Source organism: Spea bombifrons, chromosome 2 (genome assembly GCF_027358695.1).
Source record: "Spea bombifrons isolate aSpeBom1 chromosome 2, aSpeBom1.2.pri, whole genome shotgun sequence".
NCBI lineage: Eukaryota > Metazoa > Chordata > Amphibia > Anura > Pelobatidae > Spea > Spea bombifrons.
In genome coordinates this window covers 49,485,217-49,508,771 of record NC_071088.1, presented here as the reverse complement: position 1 = coordinate 49,508,771, position 23,555 = coordinate 49,485,217, and the positions used below count along the sequence as shown (strand labels likewise).

The following is a 23,555-nucleotide window of genomic DNA, read 5'->3' as shown; positions in this document are numbered from 1 at the left end:
AATACGGTATATATATATATATATATATATATATATATATATATATATATATATATATATATGCTCTTATATAGACTGTTTTCTATTTAAAAAAAAGCAACACAGACATTGGAAGAGCCCTCAGCATGATGTCACAAGAGTGAGCTGATTGGACAAACGAAGATCAGCTCACTCAATCTGTATCCTCCTCTTTTTTTAAAAATTGGTGGGCGCGCCGCAAAAACGAAATGAAGATTATTCGTTTTGTACGTCTTCGTCTTGCCTCCGCCATGTTTGTTTCTTCGGGAATTCGGTTTGTACAATGTAAATGCACTATTCGTGTTCATTTCATGTCCGCCCGAATATGAATGCACAAGTCTAATAAAAACCCAATTTAAGATAAACATTTAAGTAACGTGGTTTATTCCCGGAAGGTAGAGTTCGTTTAGAGCACAGAGACAGAAGTTTAATCTGACAAATGTCACAGTGCTTATGTACAAAAATATGAACAAAGGTTATAACAATTTAGACACACAGCATTAGATACAGTTTGTAAAAATAAACAAGGAGAAACACAGAAAAAAATAATTATATAAAACCCATATAGGTCATCTGCGGGACCCTCAATGTCCTTGTTGAATTTGAGGATTTTCAGTGATGTTCCAAATCCATAGAAAGTTCCAGGAGAGGTTCTCACTTCCCCCCCCCCCAAAAAAAGCAATTTTATCCCCTGGTGAGATGTTCCGCCCCTTCAGTGTCACAGAGAGACATCCCAGGCCTAGCCCTTAGTATCAAACATATTTACTCTTAACATATAACTCTTAAGATTGACAGATCCCATTGTGTCCTCAAGATGACCCAAACCCAGCATAGAAGACAATCACCCTAAATTCAATATCATAGGGGAGTTACCACTAATGGTCACTGAGGCTGAACCTGAATGAATTTATGGCCGGGCTCTGGTATGTAAAAGGTGTCAGTCAGTCTGAGTGGCTTAAGAGGGCAAGTTGTTGGCTGTAAAACACATCTGGCTAGGTTAACCCTTCCAATGCCAAACCCCTGCATTAGCCCAGCATGACACCATCATTGCCCCCAAACAACTTGTTTCTTTGCCGCTTGCCCCCTTCCAACATACACACAGGCACACATATATAAACACACACAAATTATACACACATTCATGCTCACATACAAACACGTATGGGTCAATGCCCATACACAGACATTGTCAGAAGGGAACAATTGTCTTATGGTGGCATCTTCTAACTGTCTTTATTAGACCCATGTCTCGTGGTTAATTATTTTTTTTTTATTATTTTTTTTTTTTTACAGAGAGGTCCCTAACGCCTTTATTTCTTATTCAGCAACTCGTGTATCACTTCTTATACATTACTTTTTACATACCATGCCCTTTACAGGGGAGCTTGTACAATTATGTGCGTAAGCGCCTCTAATTACAGCCGAGTGCGTTGAGATGCTCAGTTACCATGGGGACCATCAGGCTAGAAAGAAGGTTGGAACAAGGAATCGGTGAAGAAGGAGGGGTTTGTGGTTTTGCCTGCAGAGGTGTCAGGCGTTATATTCGTTCTGTTAGTATAAGAAAGAGAGGACATAAAAGCAGAATATATAGTGGAAGAAATAGTCCCGGAAGAAAAAAAAAAAGCGTGTAACGAGGATATACAGGCAGTTTTGAGGTTATTTTTAGAATAAGGATTTTCTGATCTACGTTGCATGTGAAACCTTACATCGACATAATCAGGTAAGCATATTCTTATACTAGCTCTACCAGCCTGATGTAAATACCAGGCTAACATTTTACCGTATGGTGTATCTAACCTATGTATTTACATCGTACCAATCGTGTCACCTCCAAATACATTCATACTAAATGTTTTTTCCTCTATGCTTCTAGTCCCAGTCACGTCTCTACATCGTTTGTCTATTATTCTTGGATTAATACTGTTTCCCCAATCCACCAAATCTTTCCGTTATTACAATTTATGCACGTACACAGTGCATGCACATACGTGACCCCACTCTTTATAGGAATAACCCATCTTAGTTGCTTCCTGTCTTGAGGTCACGTATACCGAAATAACAGCCTAACATTTAATGTTTGAATCGCCCATTTAGCCTGTTTATTTGTTAGCCACTGCAGAAAAAGGCCAATCTCTGGCAAACTATTATAAATCAGTATTTGTAAACACTTGTGCGCGCTGTCCAAACCCCACCGTTTTCTCTTTACTTCAGCTCCTCTGTTTTGTACCCGTGGTTTAACTCGATGTTTTTTTACAAACATTTTTTATATGTGCACCATTCTTACAGCGAATACTGGTAATGCTTTCTGAATGGTAGTATGCAATTTTTACTGTACCTGTCATTTCTATTGTTACAGAGCCTGATATGTCCGTTAGGTAGCTCTGTCTTTGTGCTATCCAGTCAGCATTTTGTGTTCTTGTGCTAATAAGTACACAAACCTCCACTTTGGTATCTATAGATAAACTCAGAAACACATAACCATCCACAAAACGAATGTACCCGGAGGTAAATACATTTATAATAATAAAACATTTTATTACTGCTATTTATGTTGTTTCTTAAGTTTATTTATTACATTTTGTTGTGGTAATCAGGTAATGTCTGATCTACAAGGTAGTCTAATAAGGTATTCTCTATCCATGATACAAATATAATTTATTTGACCAACTAGATTTTGTGGCCTTGTTACCTTTTAACCTTGTATTCAGATAATTCAGACCCCTATTTTCCAGTTCTTACATAACATCTACTTCCGTAAAAGGCATAGCTAGGACACTTCATGCAAACATTGGATTACCAGACAGCATTCTCATCATCCAATAATTGCAATCGAAATAGCTGTGTTTTATGTACTTATATACACATATAAACACACACTGGTATAAATCCCAAAGCATTGCATAAATGAAACATATTCTTCTAAATAATGCACTCTTTTATATAAACAGCAATAAATCACTAGATTACAAAAAAATCCTGTACATCCATGTCCAAAACTATGTGAACACTCGTCTTCATTATTTTGTTTAGGTGTTGCAGCCATATAGTAGGCATGACGTCTCTATCACGCAAATACCACCAAGCGAATGGTTCATACTAAAGAACTGAGTAACTTTAAACATGACGGTGTCACCGAGTGTCACTTCATGAAATTTATGCCATGTTAGATCTGTCTTGTCCGGTGTAAATGCTATTAGTGAGAAGTGGAAGTGTCTAAGAATAACACCGAAGAGGTAAACCACACACACTCACGGAACAGGGCTGCCGAGTGCATAAAAATCACCTAAATTACCTGTCCTCTGTAGCTTCACTTGCTACGGTTTCCAACTGCTTCTTAAAGCAACATCAGCACAAGCACTGTTTTTTAGGAGCCTCATGATATAGTTTTCTATGGTCAAGGAGGTGCACACAAGCATTGCCAGGATTGGTGTAAAGCACATGGACTCACTGGAATATGGAGCAATGGAAACATGTTCTCTAAAGTGAATTATGCTTAACTATCTGGAAGTCTGATGGATGAATTTGGGTTTGATGGATGCCAGGAGAACACTACCTACCGCAATGCGCATTGCTTCTGTAATGGTTGGGTCACAATCGCCCAATCAGATTTGCACCTTAGCGCCAATTGCAAAGGAAAAAGTGAAGCAACTGGCATTATTTGTGCCAGTCAGATCTGGACACATTGCATCTTTCATAAAGGTCATTTTGTAATATAATTTAAATGCCATGTCATAAACGTATTATTTATCATTATAAAAGAAGATACACTCCATTAGTTTTTTTTTGCCAGACCTTCCTGCAAGCTCCACTGGGGCTACAAATACAGAGAAACATATGCAGATTGGCTTGACTCTAGGACCTCTCAGCCTACAAGAATGTTCACGACACAGATCACAAACCCTCTGCCTCTACTGTGGAAAACCAGGGCATTTTGTTCTCAGTTGTCCTACTAGACCAACTAAGTGTCCAGGTGAGAAGACCCCAACTTTTTTGTCGCCTTCTGAAGGCCCAGTTATTTTCCCTCCTTACTATTCCTCTTTCCTGACAGTGGAACACAAATTCTTCTTATGCTGTCATTGACTCTGGAGACAACAGCTGTTTCATGGACCTAGAGTTGGCTGATCAAATCCTTCAAATTGTGTTTTACCTTTTGTACGTTTTGGGGCCGAGGCTGTTTTAACACTTTTGCGATGCTTGTGTTTTGATGTAAATTTCTCCTCACCCATTTAGTGTACCCACACCAGTTAATGTGTTACATGTATGTTTGTTTTTTTATTATATTCATCCAAAAAAGCTAATGAAAAAACCTGCTAAACAAAAAATATCCCGAGTTTAGAAATATCAATTTTTTATGCTTTTTTCTGCAAGTTATTGAGCAATAAGTACAAGTAGCGTTTTGCAAAATATATATTTTTTTCTAAATCTAGTCATTCTGCTGCATGTGTTATTTCAGGTATCTTTAAAGCCAGTCAATGCAATTTACCCCATCAAACCATATATTTTTGAAAACTAGACACCTCAAGGTATTTCAAATGCTTGTATCTTAAGCCTTTCCATGCACTAATTCTACTACCACCCTTTGTCAAACTTTGTGGTAATAATTTATTTTGTGTGTTTTTTATCACAAAAATTGCATTCCAGGTATGGATTTACAGCTTCTGGTGTATGTCACTTTCAAACAAGACCTCGATATGTGTTCAGCAACATCTCCCAAGTACAGTGATACCCTCCCTGCATGGGTTTGTCGGGTTGTTTGGGAGGTAAAATACCACATTTAGGAAGTGCGCATTTTTTTACTTGGAACTTTAACATCTGGTCCTACTGCCCCCAGGTCCTATGTCGCCAATCTTTGAAACTGGCAAATTCATTTTTTTATGTTCTAGAGGGCTACATCCATCCCTTACATAGTAGCCTAATAGGGTAGTATTTTTTAATAGTTATGACTTAACGGGTTTGGATGTAGTGAACGGGGCCAGTGTTTTTTTTTAATTATTATTATTATTTTTTGCTCTGTTATCGGTGCAATATGGATAGAACATTGATAGAACATGTTATTGTGCCAGTGATGTGATAATGATACAACTTAGCTCACTTTATTGTTTAGTTTTTATTTATTTTTAGTGATTTTTTAATTTATTCAAATAGATGAAAATAAGAAGTGAAGAGGGAGAAACATTATTTCCTATTTACACTGATCAACAAGTAAGTCTCCATAAACTTGCATTAGGGATTGCAATGTGTGTGATTGACCCGCAAGGGGAGTGATTGGATGTCCCAGCAGGGTCTAGACAGACTATGCAGGGGATATGCTGTTCTCCAATGACCTCTCAGTTGACATCAGCAGTGAAGTCTCCTGTAAGGGAATGCTGACCATGTGACCGGGCATTCCTTATGCAATGGCCTTTCAACACTCAACATTGGCAGCTGTTAAAAACAATTGGTCAGCAGGAAGCCAGCAATGATGGTTTCCACTCATGGGGGAAAGACAGCCTGGTCTCCCGCCGGAAAAAAGTAATGATCTACAGGGTTCTGTGCGGGCCAGTCAAATTCCTCCGCACCAAATTCATCCAACCACGTCTTTATGGACCTTGCTTTGTGCACTTGGGGCACAGTCATGCTGTTATAGAAAAGGGCCTTCCCCAAACTGTTCCCACAACGTTGGAAGCATAGCATTGCCCAAAATGACCCAGACCCCAGACCTCAACCCCATTGAACACCTTTGACTGGAACAGAGATTGCTAGACAGGTGTTCTCTTCCAACATCAGGGTCTGACCACACAAATGCTCTACTTGATGAATGGCAAAAATTCCTGCAGAAAAACACCAAAATCTTGTGGAAAGCCTTTCCAGAAGAGTGGAAGCTGTTATAGCTGCTAAGGGGGTACCAACTACATATTAATTTTTATGTATTTAGAATGCAATGTCATAAAAATCCCTGTTGGTATAATCACGTGTCCTAATGTTTTTGTCCATATCGTGTGTATATACCGTATTGGCTCGGATATAGGCCGCACCCGAATATAGGCATAGATATGCTGCCACTCTGTCCTCCCCCCCTCGATATATGCTGCCACTCTGTCCCCCCCCCGCGAGATATGCTGCCACTCTGTCCCCCCCCCGCGAGATATGCTGCCACTCTGTCCTCCCCCCTCGAGATATGCTGCCACTCTACGCAATACGCGTATACAACTCCCGGTGCCGGCACTCAGCGGAAGTGCCGGCACGGGAAGTTGTATTGCGTAGATGTCCCCTGCCGGCCCCGCAAGACACCCGGGAGTCTGCTCTGGTAAGCCTTGGGGGCAGAGGTAAAACGCATCGTGCGGACGTTCACCCGCTGTGGCGATGCGCGTAAACAACCTCCGCTGCCGGCACGTCTGCACAATGTGCTTTAACAATCTCCCTTGCCGGGACTCCCATCGTGGGAATTCCCAGCAAGGGAGATTGTTAAAGCACATCGTGCAGACGTACTGGCAGCGGAGGTTGTTTACGCGCGCATCGCGCAGACGTGGCCCCCCGTGGAAAGTGCCGGCAGGGGAGGCTGTCTGAGTGTATCAGAGAGTAGGATACGGGTCCCCTGCACCGCTGCGGGGGATCTGTATCCTAACCCTGCTGCCTGCCCGGAACTGCATGTCCTGGGCGTCGGGCGCTAGACCCCGAATATAGGCCGCACCCCCACTTTAAAGACTTAAAGTGGGGGGAAAAAGTGCGGCCTATATTCGGGCCAATACGGTATACCAGGGCTTGACAAATTTATTGTGAATCTAGGCGCCAGCTAAAAAAGTTAGGAGCCAGGATTTTTTTTTAAACTAACAGTTGGTTAGGAGCAGTGGCGTCGCTACAGGGGGGCAAGTTGCCCCCCCTAGGATATTCCTTGCCCCCCCTGTTGCCCCCCGCCGAATTTGGAGTCACTCAGGACAGTCCCGCAATGGGACTTTAACCCCTTGACTGCTAACGACGGCATGGTGCCGTCACTAGCACTATCTTACCTTGATGGAGGTCTGTGTAAAAGAATAAATAATATTAAGTTAAAAAAAAAATGTAAAAAAAAGTTAAAAAAATTATTTAAACATAAAGTAGTTTAACTTAAAAAAAAAAAAAGTTTAAGTATTCTAGCTAAATGATTACTGTGGTAGCCAATGTTACCACAGTGATCATATAACTATAAAAAGTCACATTCCCTTTTTAAAAATGGCCGATACTAATTTCTAGTATCTAGTATCCCTTTGATCATGGGGTTAAATTTAGCCAACGGTAGAGGGAGGCAATTTTTGAAATCCTGGTGGTACCTGGTGTGGTACGTGAGTAACCATCTCATCCCTGGAGCGTCTTGCATTTTTACTGCAAAACTTATTTTTGCTGTAAAAGTGATTTTTTTTTCTACCTTTACCATCATTTCTTTGGGATTGTAAGGGGAAAGAATGGTGTGTGCTTCTGTGAGTGAATGCATGGAAAGTATGGTGTGTGCTTCTGAGAGTGAATGGAGATATGAAAGGAGTGTGAGTGATCAGTAATTAGGGTTGAAGCCTTGACGTGGCATTACTGCTCACGTAGGAAGTTAAATTATGGTACAAAAAGTACACGTTTGCAAGAAATACACCCCTTGGCGCATCAAATGAGGGGCTCTATGTGTTTCTAGTACAAACCTGGAGTGCGCAAGACACAAATGAACATGTCGCTATGGTTAGAAAAAACATATTTTCTAGCCAAAGCGACATATTCCATCATTATTTGTGCACTCAAATTTTGTCCTAGAAATACATGTAGCCCCTCATTTGAAGCTCCAAGGGGCGTAGTTTCTTAAAATGGATGAATTGTCCGAATGAGGGAGAGCATGAGTTAATGTGTGGATGAATTGTCTGAATGAGGGAGAGCATGAGTTAATATGTGGATGAGTTGTCTGAATGAGAGAGAGAGCATGAGTTAATATATGGATGAGTTGTCTAAATGAGGGAGAGCATGAATTAATATGTGGATAAATTGTCTGAATGAGGGAGAGCATGAGTTAATGTGTTTGTGCGTATCATAGATGTATAATTGTGGAAGGGCAAAGATGGCACTAGCAGGATGTTTGAGCCTTGGGGACCAAGATGGCACAGGCAGGGTGTATATGGGACAAAGATGGCAAATCTTATGTGTGCTATCTGGGTGCTGGCCAGTTTCTATGTGGGCAATGTGGACACCAGGGCTGACTTTGGGGCGTGCAACCTGTGATCTATGCCTGTAATTTAAATATACCTTTAATGCTGTGTTTTTATGTGAATTCCAATTGATCTACACTTGCAAAGCTGGGTTTCTGTGTTATTCTGTAGATACATATCTGCTGTGCTATGTTTCCATACATTATTTATGTATACCTGCAAATACCGGGTTTGTATGTCTTGTTCAGTTGATTAATACCTGCAATGCTGTTTCCATGTATTTATTTGATCTATACCTGCAATGCTACGTTTCATATATTATTGTATACCTGCAAATACAGGATTTGTATGTCTGATTCTGTTTATTTGATCTATACCTTCAGTGCTGACATCACAAGTGAATTTCAATTGATCTCTACATGCAAAGCTGGGTTTGTGTGTTAATGTGTTGATCTATACTGCTATCAGCAGCAGGATATACCGTATTTGCTCGATTATAAGACAAGGTTTTTTTCAGAGCAAATGCTCTGAAAAATACCCCTCGTCTTCTAATCGGGGTCGTCTTCTAATCAGACCTCAAATAGAGGTCTGATTATGAGACTAAGATCCAGATCCCCCGCACCGCTGCAGGGGACCTGGATCCTCCTGTCTCTCCCCCCCCCATAAACACACTTACCGGTGCTTCCTGCTGTATTGCCGGGGCAGTGATCCGCGTAGACAACGTCCGCTGCAGCCGGAAGGAGGTGTGGCTAGCAGCGGGGGTTGTCTGCGTCCATCCGCATACCTTCCACGACTGTCAGAGATCAGAGTTCCCCGCACCGGTGCGGGGAACTCGGATCTCTGACAGCCGGGGAATGTATACGCGACGGACGCAGACAAACCCCCGCTGCCAACTCCACCTCCTTCCGGCTGCAGCGGAAGGAGACGTCAACCCGCTGCCCCGGCAAAACAGCAGGAAATTGGAAGCACCGGTAAGTGTGTGTGCGTGCGTGCGTGTGTGTGTGTGTGTTAAATGGGGGCATAGGGCATTTCTGGAATGCCTTATAACCATATATGCCACTCTGGCACTTAGGGGGTTAAAAAGTATATTATGGGGCAGAGTGGCATATAGGGAGGTATAAGGCATTTCACCTCCCTATATGCCACTCTGCCCCATAATATGCCTTTTAACCCCCTAAATGCCAGAGTGGCATATAGGGGTATAAGGCATTTCTGGAGGCAGAGTGCTCTATACAATGCCTTTTAACTCCCTTAATGCCACTCTGCCTCCTGGAATGCCTTATACCTCCCTATATGCCACTCTGCCCCATAATATGCATTTTAACCCCCTAAATGTCAGAATGGGATATAGGGGTATAAGGCATTTCTGGAGGCAGAGTGGCACATAGGGGGTCAAAAGGCATACCATGGGGCACAGTGGCATATAGAGGGTTAAAAGGCATATCATGGGCCACAGTGCCATATTGGTGTGGCAAGCCTGGGGGCAGATGTGCGTAACTGGGGGACAGGTTGGAAAATACAAGGAAAGAAAAACAAAATATTTTTATCAAACATAGCTTTTGTTAAAAAAAATAGTTTACATGAATTAACATTTACTGGTAAAACTTTTTTCCTTTAGGGTCGTCTTATATTCAGGCTTTTTCTTTTTTTTCCTAAGTTAATATTCAGATTTTGGGGGGTCGTCTTATAATCAGGGTCGTCTTATAATCGAGAAAATACGGTAATATTTATATATATATATCAGCAGCAGGGACTAATATTAATATATATATCGGCAACTGGGGCTAATAATATATATGGGCAACAGGGGCTAATATATATATATCAGCAGCAGGATCTAATATTAGGCCCTGAAATCATTTAGTGCAAAAGTTGTTGTTTAAAGGATTTCAGGGATTAGTCGTACTAAATTGTGGCTTCAGGCTTCCCATGTTGAATGATCAAGTATTGTATTGCCCAATAACAAAAGTATAATTACATAGCACATTACTTTTGGCAATATATATATATATATATATTATATATATATATATATATTATATATATATATATATATATATATATATATATATATATATACCGGTGTGTGTATATATATATATATATGTTTTTTCAGTGGTATGATTTAATGGTGGAAATTATTAGTGCCCCCCCAGTTTGACTGTGGTATCTTGTGTGCCCCCCCTATATATTGTTTCTAGAGTCGCCACTGGTTAGGAGTGATCTGATCATCATCAGCCCACTTACTAAACTCACAGCGTTTGACCTGGAAGCACCCTGGACTTTCAGGTCAGTGCTCTTTTTTGTTGTTTTTTTTTTTTTTTTTTTTTTATTATTTTTGATATATATATATTTTTTAACGCTTTCAATGCTGATGCTCCATCGGAGCACAGCATTGACTGATATTTATCAAACAGGAATTTTATCACCAATTGATGCCAAATTTTGAGGTATTTTTTATATTTTTTGTATATGTTGCAATGTTTCTTTAGATTTCATATTATATTTTGTATAGCATAATTGCAACTGCAGAAAAATGCACCAAATTGTGTTCACCAACATCACCCGGTTCCAACAAGGCCTCACATGCATGGTTCATGTATTTTTTGAGGAAGCTATGAGGCCAAAACTGGAATATGCGCATTTTAGTTTTCAAATTTGGAATTTTCAGAAATTGGTTTACTGGGCGAATATCCCATTTGGGACATTTTGGAAGCCCCCCACTGTAAATTACCCCATAAAAGTATATGTTTATGAACAGTAGATAAGTCAAGGTGTTCAACTAGGGTAATTTTGAGTTTTCAGACAGCTATTTCTTCACTTATGTCTGCCAAAGTTAACGGAAAATGTATTTTTATTGTGTTTTTAACGCATACATTTCAATGTTACAATTAATTTCTTGCACAGCATATGTGCAACAGTGGAAGAAAACACCACATTTTGTTCACCAACAAGGCCTCACATGGATGGTTCATGCATTTTTTGAGGAAGCTATGAGGCCAAAACTGGAATATGCGCATTTCAGTTTTCAATTATCGATATTTCAGAAACTGGTTTGCTGGGCCCATATCCCATTTGGGTCATTTTGGAAGCCCCCAATTTTAATTTCAATTTTAATTACCCCATAAAAGTATATGTTTATGAACAGTAGACAAGTCAAGGGAGACCGATCAATAATCAGTGACTTAAAATGTCACCAAGTAATCGGGTAATAATTATTGGTTTTTTTTATTATTTTTTTCCACAATTACCCTAGATGACCCCACTCTCTTTCTAAGGCAGGGTCCTCCAGGGGCTACAATAATGATCAGATCACTCCTATTGGCCAGGAGTGATCTGATCATCATCAGCCCACTTACTAAACAGCATTTGACCTGGAAGCACCCTGGACTTTCAGGTCAGTGCTGTTTTTCTTTTCTATTTGTTTTTCTATTTTTTTTTTAGTCTTTCAATGCTGATGCCCCATTGGAGCACAGCATTGACTGATATTTAGTCCCAAGAAGCTTGTGGGGACAACTATTAACCCCTGCAGTGCCACGATTGTGTCATACACATTGCAGCATTTAAGGAGTTAAAGCTGCACTGTCGCTCTCATGGAGCGATCAGGCAACAGGGGAGGGTTGGGGTTGGTCCGAAGAACCCTCTCCCCCTGTCCCTGAAGCTGCCTCTGGCAGCTGTGACGCAGTTGCTGGTCTATAGACCAGTGATTGCAGGGAGGAGTCTCTTTGATCACTCCTGTAGGCTTCCTTGCCTACAGGAGTGATCAAAGGGCTTGTGGGGCCTCATTTTTGCTGTTGCTGGTCTGCCTGGGCTTCCAGGCAGACCAGCAGCAGAACCCCGAACAAAACGGGCATTGAAGGGGTTAACGCTGCACTGACGCTCTCGTGGAGCGATCAGGCAGCAGTGGGGACCCAATCAACACACAACCACCTTCCTTGAAGCTGCCTGTGGTAGCTTTAAAAAGCGATTGCTGGTTTTCCTGCAATTGCGTTTTCAGCCTACAGAATCACTCCGTGGGAGTGATCAAAGGCTCAGGGGGGGGCTCTGGGTGACTGTGCTGTCTGCTCAGACACCTGTGCAGACAGCAGCAGCGCCCCCGCGATCACCATGATTGTGGTGATGTGGGGGCATTTTTTGGGGAAGAAGTACCTGGTACATCCCAGTCTGACGGTGACATGTGAACATGAAGTACCAGTTACGTCCCGGTACGGGAGGGGTTAAGGGATTAATTATAAAGATTATAACTTGGAATTTACTATGCACTTTGAACAATTTTCAAGTAATTATTTTAGTATTTCACTTTGGCACATGTTGGTTCAAGCGTAGGTTGTCAATCCTATTTGAAAAAGGGATACTCAGCTCCTGAGGATTCAATGTAATTGTACTGAACTTAAGCTAGATTTACAAATAGAATTTTGTACTGCATGGAGGGTGCTTTACTGTTGCCTTGTAGGCAAATTGGTGTGGTTGCATACACCTTGAACTTCTACAGTATAAGGTTATAGAAGAACTGATTATTGGTTTCTTTTCTAATCTTCTTGTCCCTTTTATCATATAGCGTGACAGACAAGGTTATACCATGTCAGGGTCTTACGAAGAGGCAACTACATCAATTGAGGACACGACAGACAGCTTTTGGGAGGTGAGCTATGTCATATACACACAATATATATCTGTATATCTATTCTTTTTCTCTCTCCCACTCTCTGTAATATTTATGTCCACTATTTATTTTAAACTTATGCTCACTGTACGCTAACTATACATGGAAATATTTCCTCCTGTGTCCAAAAAGCCAAAATAATGTACATACAGTATGTATTACTATTCTATTGCTGGAGAAGGGATCTGTGTATATAAATATTGTATTTTAGTGTCATATCTGTTGTCTACCTAATCCTAAGTGCTTCTCATTAGTAGTTTTCCCCAAGGATATTCCATTCATAGTATAGGTTGCATTATTGTTATTTTTACCATAATGCATAACTTTGCATCTATGTTGAACTTCATCTGCCACATGCACACCCAGTCCCCAACTCTGTCTAAGAAGAAACATCAAGATTATTCTGAATTACCCTGCCTAATTTTGTGTCATCAGCAAAAGCTGTGACATGGCTCTCAATGCAGTTTGGGAGATCATTTAATAAACATAAGAAGAAGAGGAAACAGGGCAGAACCCTGAGGCACTCCACATAATACCTGTATACAGTCTGAGAAACATCCATTCACAACATGGGCACAACATCTGCCTTGTGCAAATCTAATGGAACTATGCCTGAAGTGAAAGAATCCCTAACGATCAGTAATAATGGTTTGGGCCATAATTATGCTTAGCTCTTTAAGTACCCTTGGTACTATACCATCCGGACCAGGGGCCTTGTCTACCCTAACAGTGTTAAATAGCTTGAGCACTTTTTCTTGCGTCAGCCAACCCCATGTTTGCAGTAATGGTTCCTTAAAATTAGCCAGCAGGGGCTCCTTCATTGGTTCTTCCTGTTTAAGATGTCTGCTTTCTCTCTATCCTCGCTAACCAAGTTTCCCGTTTCAGATAATTAAGGACCAACAGTCTCTACCTTTAACGCTTTTCCATTTACATACATTTCTTGAGATTGGTTATATTCTCCTTGGCAATTTAGTCTTTCATTTAGCCATTTTAATCACCGTCTGGCAGGCTTTGTTGGCATCTTTGTATGCCGTAAATAATGCTGATCCCTCACTTGTATAATGCTTAAATGCCATTTGTTTATTTCTTATTTCCTATTTTACTTTCCTGGTAAGCCGCATTGGTTTTGATTTGCTTCTTTTGTATTTGTTTCCCATAGCTATTGTGTAATTTTGGAACGTGTGCTTAAAGGTATTCCATTTGTCCTCTGTTGCAGCTGATCCTCCCCTTCATTGCTAATGTTTGGTTGCTTGTAGAATACACCTACAAATTGTGTGTGACACCTTTTACTAACTAGGCTAATCTCCACCCACATCATGCACAACTTCCTTAACCCCTTCCGTACCGGTGACGTACCTGGTACTTCCTGGTTGGGTGTCACCCACAGACCGGGACGTACCAGGTACGTCATTGATGATGCGCGATCCAGCGTAACTATGGATGATCCATAGCAGCCACTCCCCCTCAATTCCGTGCAGGTGATTGCTTTGAAGCGAATCACAAGCACGGAATTAAAATATTTAAATAAAACAGCGGTCTTCAAAATTTTGGAATCCTATCTTGTACAAAAAATGTCTCTGCTGTCTCCATGGGGCTATACATATTTGCTATATTTGGCTTTTGAGTGAAGTTAAGAGCTTTAGCATTATGTGTCCTATTTAATTCACATAACATCTTAACTTGCGGGTCTGTGAAGGATCTCCGTCGGGTGGACTGACATGTAAAAGCTTCTAGGGCAAAGAGCAGGGTTTAACAATTTAGAAATAGGTATTCCTCCCAATATGTATGTTAGGCCTAACTGAATAAAAATAGAAAATACCAAAAGAACCCACACACTATAGGTCCCTATTATTAACAACTCTGAATTAGGGCTGCAACTAACGATTATTTTAATAATCGATTAATCGGCCGATTATTTTTTCGATTAATCGATTAATCGGATAAAAAAAACAATATGCAAATTTTTCGTTTATTTAAAAGAATTTAATGAACTGGATGTTAAAAAACAACTTAAAATTTACATTAACATTCTTATTTTGTTATGATGTAATAAAAAACAATATTTTCAAAGTACAAGAACCCAAACACAATATTTATGAAACAAAATAACCCCAAACATTCTGAAAAGAGGTGGACTATTACTGTTCAAGAAACTTTGCCCCAGCACTTTGCACTTTGCACCCAGCACTTTGCACCCAGCACTTTGCACCCAGCCCTGGCACTTTGCACCCAGCACTTTGCCCCCAGCACTTTGCCCCAGCCCTGGCACTTTGCATCCAGCACTTTGCACCCAGCATTCAGCACTTTGCACCAGCACTTTGCACCCAGCCCTGGCACTTTGCACCCAGCACTTTGTACCCAGCACTCAGCACCCAGCACTTTGCCCCAGCCCTGGCACTTTGCATCCAGCACTTTGCACCCAGCACTTTGCACCAGCACTTTGCACTTTGCACCCAGCACTTTGTACCCAGCACTCAGCACTTTGCGCCCAGCACTTTGCCCCAGCCCTGGCACTTTGCACCCAGCACTTTGCACCCAGCCCTGGCACTTTGCACCCAGCACTGGCACTTTGCACCCAGCACTTTGCACTGTGCCCCTGCACCCAGTCTCCAACTCTGCCCTGCACCCAGCCCTGCCCCCACATTCTGCCCTGCCCCCACACTCACACTCTGCCCTGCACCCACTCTGCCCTGCACCCACTCTGCCCTGCACCCACACTCACACCCTGCCCTGCATCCCCACCCCCACTCTGCCCTGCACCCAGTCTCCCACTCTGCTCTGCACCCACACTCACACCCTGCATCCCCACCCCCACTCTGCCCTGCACCCAGTCTCCTGCCCTGCACCCCCCACCCCCACTCTGCCCTGCACCCGCACCCCCACTCTGCCCTGCACCCCCACCCCCACTCTGCCCTGCACCCACACTCACACCCTGCCCTGCATCCCCTGAAACCCCACTCCCACCCCGCCGTGGACCCCCACCCCCGCGAATCGCTCTGTGCGAATGGAGCCACTCGCACAGAGCGAACCGCTCTGTGCGAATGGAGCCACTCGCACAGAGCGAACCGCTCTGTGCGAATGGAGCCACTCGCACAGAGCGAACCGCTCTGTGCGAATGGAGCCACTCGCACAGAGCGAACCGCTCTGTGCGAATGGAGCCACTCGCACAGAGCGAACCGCTCTGTGCGAATGGAGCCACTCGCACAGAGCGAACCGCTCTGTGCGAGTGGAGCCACTCGCACAGAGCGAACCGCTCTGTGCGAGTGGAGCCACTCGCACAGAGCGAACCGGAACACGTCACATCCGTCACGTAGCTAGAAGAAGGTGGAGACTGCAGAGCGTGTAGCAGAAGCGGGGAACGCTCGCGGAGGTAAGTAAAAGGAGCCGAGTGCTCCAACAACGAATTGATCACTCGATTAATCGATAACGGAAATCGTTATCGATGATTTCCGTTATCGATTATTATCGATTTTATCGATTCGTTGTTTCAGCTCTACTCTGAATAAAAAAATGAGAAATTTATCAGGAAATCGAGTGCATTATTATGCTATGCAGAATGTTCTAAGGGGTCCTTAATACCCCCTCCCCCAATATAGTGGAGTTGATGACAAATTTGACCACTCCCTTGTCTTGCCATTTTCAGGCTATCTCTGCCCAGTATCGCCTATTTAGCTGAAACTTGCCTCTTCCTCTCTCTGGTGGGCTTAGGGTGAATGGCTTCCTTCCCTAAAATATATAAATATGGAAGAAGTCCATAGTTTTTTAAGTGTCACTCAATCACCAAGGCATTTAACTCGGAAACCCTGCCGCATAAGGAATCAAGGCATTTTTTTAAAATAAAGTGTTCTGGATTGTATCTGTCTATGCTGCTTTGGAGATACTGTGCCATTGGTGTACCTCCTTTTTATTTTTAGATATCGTGGAAGTAAAGATTTATTTTATAAAATGTGCCTGCCTGAACCAGTCTTTTTGTGAGTGCAATAAATCTACATCATTTTAGTAGTATCACTGTTGTTGCTCTCTTTTTATGTTTTCTTCCATTGTATGATAACATTTGGGATATTTTCATTATCAAGGTGAGTTTGACAAAGTGGATGGTTAGGGTAAGGAGTATATTGCATTAAAATCCCATCAGGAGATGAGGAAGACTTCCCTATGTGGACAGTAGATTTGTGCAACTAGATCCAAAAACGATTCAGACAAATTTTTTGTTTAATTTTCGGTGTATTCATTTTGAAACGAATTCAGTTTTCTGCCCTTTGGTTCGGCCGAAAATTAGGATGACAGTAACAAAATACGGTAACAAAATTACCGTATTGTCACGATTATAGGCCGCACCCCCCCTTAAGTCTTTAAAGTGGGGGTGCGGCCTATAATCAGGGTTTAGCGCAAGGATGCGCAATTCATATCGCCCGACGCCTGGGACATGCAGTTCCCGGTGCCAGGCAGGGTTTTTTTTTTTTTTGCCTTTTTCATTTAGCCCTGCTGCGGGCAAGCAGCAGGGTTAAGATCCAGATCCCCCGCAGTGCTGCAGGGGACTTGGATCGTCCTCTCTGGCAGTCGGTGAACGTGTGTGCGATGCGCGCAGACAACTTCCGCTGATGCTGGCACTATGAAGGACCGCTGCCATAGAAGCCCCGGCGGAAGTGGCGAGCAGCAGCAGAGGTTGTCTACACGCATCGTGCGGACCTCCACCGGCTGACACGGAGTCTGGGGATGCATTGGTAAGTCGGAGGGGGGCAGAATGGCATATCTGGGGGCAGAGTGGCAAATCTATAAGTAAGGTGTATTATAAATTAAGGGAGGGGACCTTAAAATGGTTATTTCTATATAACATATATACATTTCTGTTTGTATATAACATATGCTGACTAACTGCATAATAGACATCAGAATGTTAATACACATAATAGATAAAAATACTTTTTTAGCATTCCACTCGTGTATTTTTTCTTTAAAAATATTTTTTTCTTTAAAATAGCACCAAACTTTAAGGGTGCGAGCCAGTACGGTAATTGTGACTCACCCTTATTCACTTTGTCGGGCTCCCTCGCGATGTTTCCCTACCTTCTCCTATGACTGCTTCCATGTCCCTTTCTCCTTTCCCGCAGCTCCGCTTCTTCTTTCTTCTTCTTCTTTCTTCGTCTGCTTCTCCATGGACCAGGCCTCTCGGTGCTCTTTCACAAAAGGGAGGAGCCTCCAGGTACACGCTGATTAGAGGAACAGGGGAAAGTCTTTCCCCTTGGCTCTGCCCTTTTGTGCAAATGGGCCAAGAGGCCAGAGTAATGCAGATAGAGTCCCAGAGAAAGAGATGTGCAGAAACGCTGTACAAATCCCACCATTTTCACAGCTCTTCCGTTATGTACTCAGCATTTAACACTGTTTTTTTTACAAACACTTTCTATACCATTCTATACAATTTTACTGTACCTGTAATTTCTATTGTTACAGAGCCTGATATGTGTGTTAGTGTTGTGGTTGGAGATGAAACTGTGCAATATTTGGTGCAAACAAAGATGACCACCGACCATGTGCTCTTTTGTTCAATGTCACAAAATGGCTGCCGAGCACGTGAAACTCAGGCAGAAGGCACAAGCTAAGTTAATAGTACCCAAATGCGTTTGTAAACACCCCGAAACACTGATAAGTTTTGTACAACTATAATATAAGATGTACCAGGTATTTTGGCAGCAAATGTCTTGTACTAGCAGTTGATCCCAATTTAACAATCACTCGGGAACCGACACAGTTAATAATGTTTAATAAGAAATGTTAAAAAACATACCTACAAACATCAATACCATAGTACATGCGCTATGTTTAGCAGACTAGCATGGATCTACCCAAGTGATTTAAAATTAAAGTATAAAAATATGAAAATCGATACGATTTTAATACTTATCCAATCCCAGGTTATCTTACGGTGATGATGCTGGAACACGTGAGAAACAGGAGGGAAAAGCCTTTCATACTTCCTGCAGCTCTAATGTGGGTCTTCCTCTCTTCCTCCTCTCCAAGATGCAATTCCCTTTTTTCCACTTAAGGCATGGGATTAAATCCCCTTTTGCCTTGCCCATTCTCCCCCTACTCCCCTCCCATTCCCTGCCTCCGAACAAGGATTCCCTAAAAAACTAGGAAAACTGGTTTTGGCCATGCTTACAGATAGAACTGGTCACTACCGGTTTCCGGGACAGTAAAGGCCACTTCTTTTGTTTGAAATTAACCCTTCCAGTGCTGGAGACTGCCACTTACCCAGGGAATATCTACTAAACGGGGAATCTCAGAGTTTATAATTTAGGGAGTTATGGGCGCAAAAGCACAAATAGCACCAACAAATGTACCTCATTTTTCATGTCCATAACAGTTAGGTAGCTCTGTCTTTGTGCTATGCAGTCGGAAATTTGTATTTCTGTGCCAATAAGTACACAGACCTCACATTTGGTATCCATAGGTAATCTTATAAACACATAACCATCCACAAAACGAATGTACCCAGAGGCAAATAGATGCATACTAATAAAACATTTAAAACATATTTTCTCATGTTTATTTATATGGAATTTTGTTGTGGTAATATCTAATCTACCAGGTAGTCTAATAATGTATTCTCTATCCGTTACACAATCTTTAACTAGATTTAGATGTGGTCTTATTTCCTTTTAATCTTGTATGCAGATGATTCAGACCCCTATTATCCAGTTCTGACATTACATCTACTTCCATGAAATCCATAGCTAGTATACTTCATGCAGACATTGCTTAGTTTGCCATGGTATTTTACAGCATTCTCATCATCCCATAATTACAATTGACTTTTCCTGTGTTTTATGTACATACAGGGCCGGCCGAAGACTTAACGCCGCCTGGGGCGAAGTTTAAAATGCCGCCCCCCCCGCCGACGCCGGGGGGGGCGGCATTTTAAACTTCGCCGACGCCATAATCTACGATCCTCTCCCGGTACTTACCTTTAAACAGTCCTGCGGCGAGTCTCCCTGCTCTGCCACGGTGCCGGCTTGTAATGCTGAGCGCCGGAAATTGACGTCACTTCCGGCGCTCTGCATTACAAGCCGGCACCGGGACCGAACAGGGAGACTCGCCGCAGAGGAGAGAGAGAGAGGGGCGCCGAGCGGGTAACCGAAAACCACTCGGTGCCCCTCTCTCTCTCCTCCGCTTCAAAACAAAAACAAAAAAAAGCGCTTGGGGCGGCAAAGTGCCGCCCCTTCTAAAGTGCCGCCTGGGGCAATTGCCCCAGTCTGCCCCATTATAGGGCCGGCCTTGTGTGCATATATACTCATATACACACACGCACACACATACACATACAACGGCCAGCAATAACATTATGACCACCTGCCTAATATTGTGTAGGTCCCCTTTTTGCTTCCAAAACAGCCCTGACCCATTAAGGCGTGGAATCTACTAGACCTCTGAAGGTGTGCTGTGGTATCTGGCACCAAGACATTGGTGCCCGGACTTGAATTGAATTGAGATCTGGGGAATTTGGAGGCCAAGTCAACACCTTGAATTTGTTGTTGTCCTCAAACCATTAGTGAACCATTTTTGCTTTGTGTCAGGGAGCCTTATCCTGTTGAAAGAAGCCAATGCCATCAGGGAATACCATGTTCATGAAAGGATGTATGCGGTTTTCAACAATGCTTAGGTACACATAAATGGCAGGACCCAAGGTTTCCCAGCAGGACATTGTCCAAAGCATCATACTGCCTCCGCCGGCTTGCCTTCTTCCCATTGTGCATCCTGTTGCCATGTGTTCTCCAGGTAAGCGACTCACAAGCACCCAGCCATCCTCTTAAAGAAAACATGATTCATTAGTCCATTGCTCCGTGGTCCATTTCTTATGCTCACGTGGCCATTGTAGGTGCTTTCACCAGAAGACATGGGCCATCATGGGCACACTGACTGGTCTGTGGCTATGGAACTCCATACACAACAAACTGAGATGTGCTGTGTGTTCTGACACCTTTCTATCAGAACCAGCATTAACTTTTTCAGCAATTTGAGCTACAGTAGCTTGTCTGTTGGATTTGACCACATTGGCCAGCCTTCGTCACCAGTTGCATCAATGAGCCTTGGCTTCCCCTGACCCTTTCGCTGGTTCACTGCTTTTCCTTTGTTGGACCATTTTTGACACTGACCGCTGCAGATCAGGAACACCCCACAGTTGTCTAGCCATCACAATTTGGCCCTTTGTCAAAGTCGCTCAGATCCTTATGCTTGCCAGTTTTTCCCGCTTCTAAAACACATCTTTGAGAACCAAATGTTCAATTGCTGCCAAATATATCGTACCCACTGACAAGTGGCATGATCGCTGCATATCTATCTATCAATCTATCTCTATAAATATATATCATCTATCTCAACGCAATGCATAAATGAAACATATTCATGTAAATAACGAACTCATTTATATAAACAACAATAAATCACCAAAAATTCCCGTAGACCCATGGCCCTTAGTCACACCTTTAACCTTTCAGGGGAATAACCTGAACAAAATAATTAAGGGAGCGCTTGAAGGATGGAAGGAAAGAAGGTTTTTCTTCCCTAGGACAGCAGAAGCTATTTCCAGGGTTCAGGCTCAGACTCCAGTCGTGACTCCAGTCAATCCAGGCTTGGCAAGGAGTTTGCCAGAGGCTAAGCTTGAAAATTATGTCAAGCAGGTCACTCTAGGGGAAGCTGGAGGTCCAATGTGAAGTTTCATAGTCCTTTCTGAAGATCTCTCATCCCAGCCGTGTATGTGCCGAACCTCTTTCTTTCCGGGATGTCTGATCTCAAGTTATACAAGACAATTGGGTACTTTCGATCATCTCAGAATAGTACCAGTTAGAATTTTAAACCTTCCTCAATGAAAATTTCTTCATACAGATAAAGTTTCCGAGGCTTGCTCTGAAAATAAGAATTCTGGCGGAATATGTCTCAGACGTCCTTTCTCACGCAGATCATTCTGGTTCCGGCAGAGGTTCAGATGGTTTTATTCCCCTCTTTTGCTTGTTCTGAAGCCATCGTGAGAGTGGCATCCTATCTTATACCTTCACTGCTTGAAAGGCTTTCTAAGCATCAGGAAATTCAGAAAGGAATCCCTATCTTTCATTGTTACCGCAAAACAGCCAGGGGGTGGATGGTCTCTATAGACCTGAAAGATGCCTAACGTCACATTCCAATTTTTCATGCACGGATTTATTTTCAACTCCAAGCGTTACCTTTTCAGTCTAAGCACCGCTCCCAGGACCTTTTCAAAAGTTCTGATAACATTGATTTCAGCCCTCAGAGCAACTGGCATCAGATTTTTTTTCACTACATGGATGACATCCAGATCGTGAACACGTTTCCAGAGGTCCTCAGGCTGTATAGAATACAAGCCTTTCGTCTTCTGCAGTAGACGAAGAGTCAGTTGGCTCCTTCTCAGCAAATAATTTTTTTAGGTGCCCTCTTGGACTCCAGAAGCAAGAACGCCTCTCCACAGACAGCCAGGACAGGCTCCCGTTCAAGATAAGTCGGGTCTTATCTCTTCATTTCCTCATGGGGATGGAAATGATGAGTCTCCTAGGCTTCCTCTCCTCCAGGATAGTGTTCCCAGAGGGGACATCTTTCCAGAGGTGTTTGCTCTAGGCAGTATCTCTTGGGAGGTTGTTACTACTGATGTCAGCAGCACAGGTTTGGGCACACGTCACCGGGATTATTACTTTCAGGATATCTGGCACTCCAGGCTGCCGTTCATTCCCTCCAACATTGGAACTGAAAGCAGTCTTCATGACACCCCAACATCTCACTCCTTGCCTGTTAAATCAGCAGGGTGAAAAAAAGCTTTTGCCTCCAAAGAGAGGTTCATTCTATCATGATGTGGGACAGCCTCCCCCAGACAGACCTTATGGCCTCCTTCAGGAATTGTCAGGTCCCAACCTTCTATATCTCACACTTCAATCCCCAGGCTCTAGATATGGATGCTCTGTCAAACCCTTGGTAGTTCAGTTTGGGTTACATGTTTTTCCCCAGTTTGCCTGCTTCTCTTCATGCTTCACAAGTTCCAGAAAGAAAGCACCTCAGTCATAGCGTTCATTCCCCCTACTCCATCAGGGACTAATTCTTCATCCCTCTCTTCAGAGTCTGCACCTGATGGCTTATAGACAGAAAGGTTGAGTCTAGCTTCGAACAGGTTTTCTTCTATGGTCATTCAGACTACTTCCTGCATGTTACTACAAGATTTGGTCAGTTTTTGCCTAAATACGTTGAAGGTGCAAGTTTTAGCCATCTCTGCCTTCTCTCGCCCTTGTGTCAGGGTCCGCGGAACAGACCCCGCCGCAGCAACTCACCAGAATACACGCTTCTTGCATGTACCGTATGCAGCGTGGCGCCCAGTCCTCTCCTTCGCCATGGCTGCAGAGGGCGCCCTCTAGCATGGCTGCTAGAGGGCGCGCCTGTGCTTTTCATGTAACTTTATTGTTCCCGAACAAGTGCCGGCAGGAACATGATTCAGTGACGTCATGGGTGGCAAGTTTAAATTTTGTTATGTGCTTTGTATTAGAGGACTGCATTGGGAGGCGGGTCCTGTCTTGCTGGTGCTGCGGGCGGGAGCAGGCGGTCAGGCACTGTACCTGTGGGTCCCAGTAATCCCGCGCAGTCCCGCAAGGCTGCCTTCTTGCTGCTCCCTTACATGGAGCCCGCAGGACTAACGGACGCCATCTCTGCCTTATCTCAGCAGATGGCATCTATGCACCAAT

General features: G+C 43.0%; 1 protein-coding gene across 1 annotated transcript in view; it reads left to right on the top strand.

Moving 5' to 3' along the window:
- Positions 1-1,514: 1,514 nt before the first annotated feature.
- The window catches only part of PACSIN1 (protein kinase C and casein kinase substrate in neurons 1), an 80,696-nt gene continuing 58,655 nt past the window's right edge, over positions 1,515-23,555 (top strand). The window contains exons 1-2 of the mRNA XM_053457871.1: positions 1,515-1,738; positions 12,715-12,798. Of these exons, the coding sequence (XP_053313846.1) occupies positions 12,736-12,798 (63 nt within the window). The 5' untranslated portion in view covers positions 1,515-1,738; positions 12,715-12,735. The remainder of the gene's footprint in view (positions 1,739-12,714; positions 12,799-23,555) is intronic.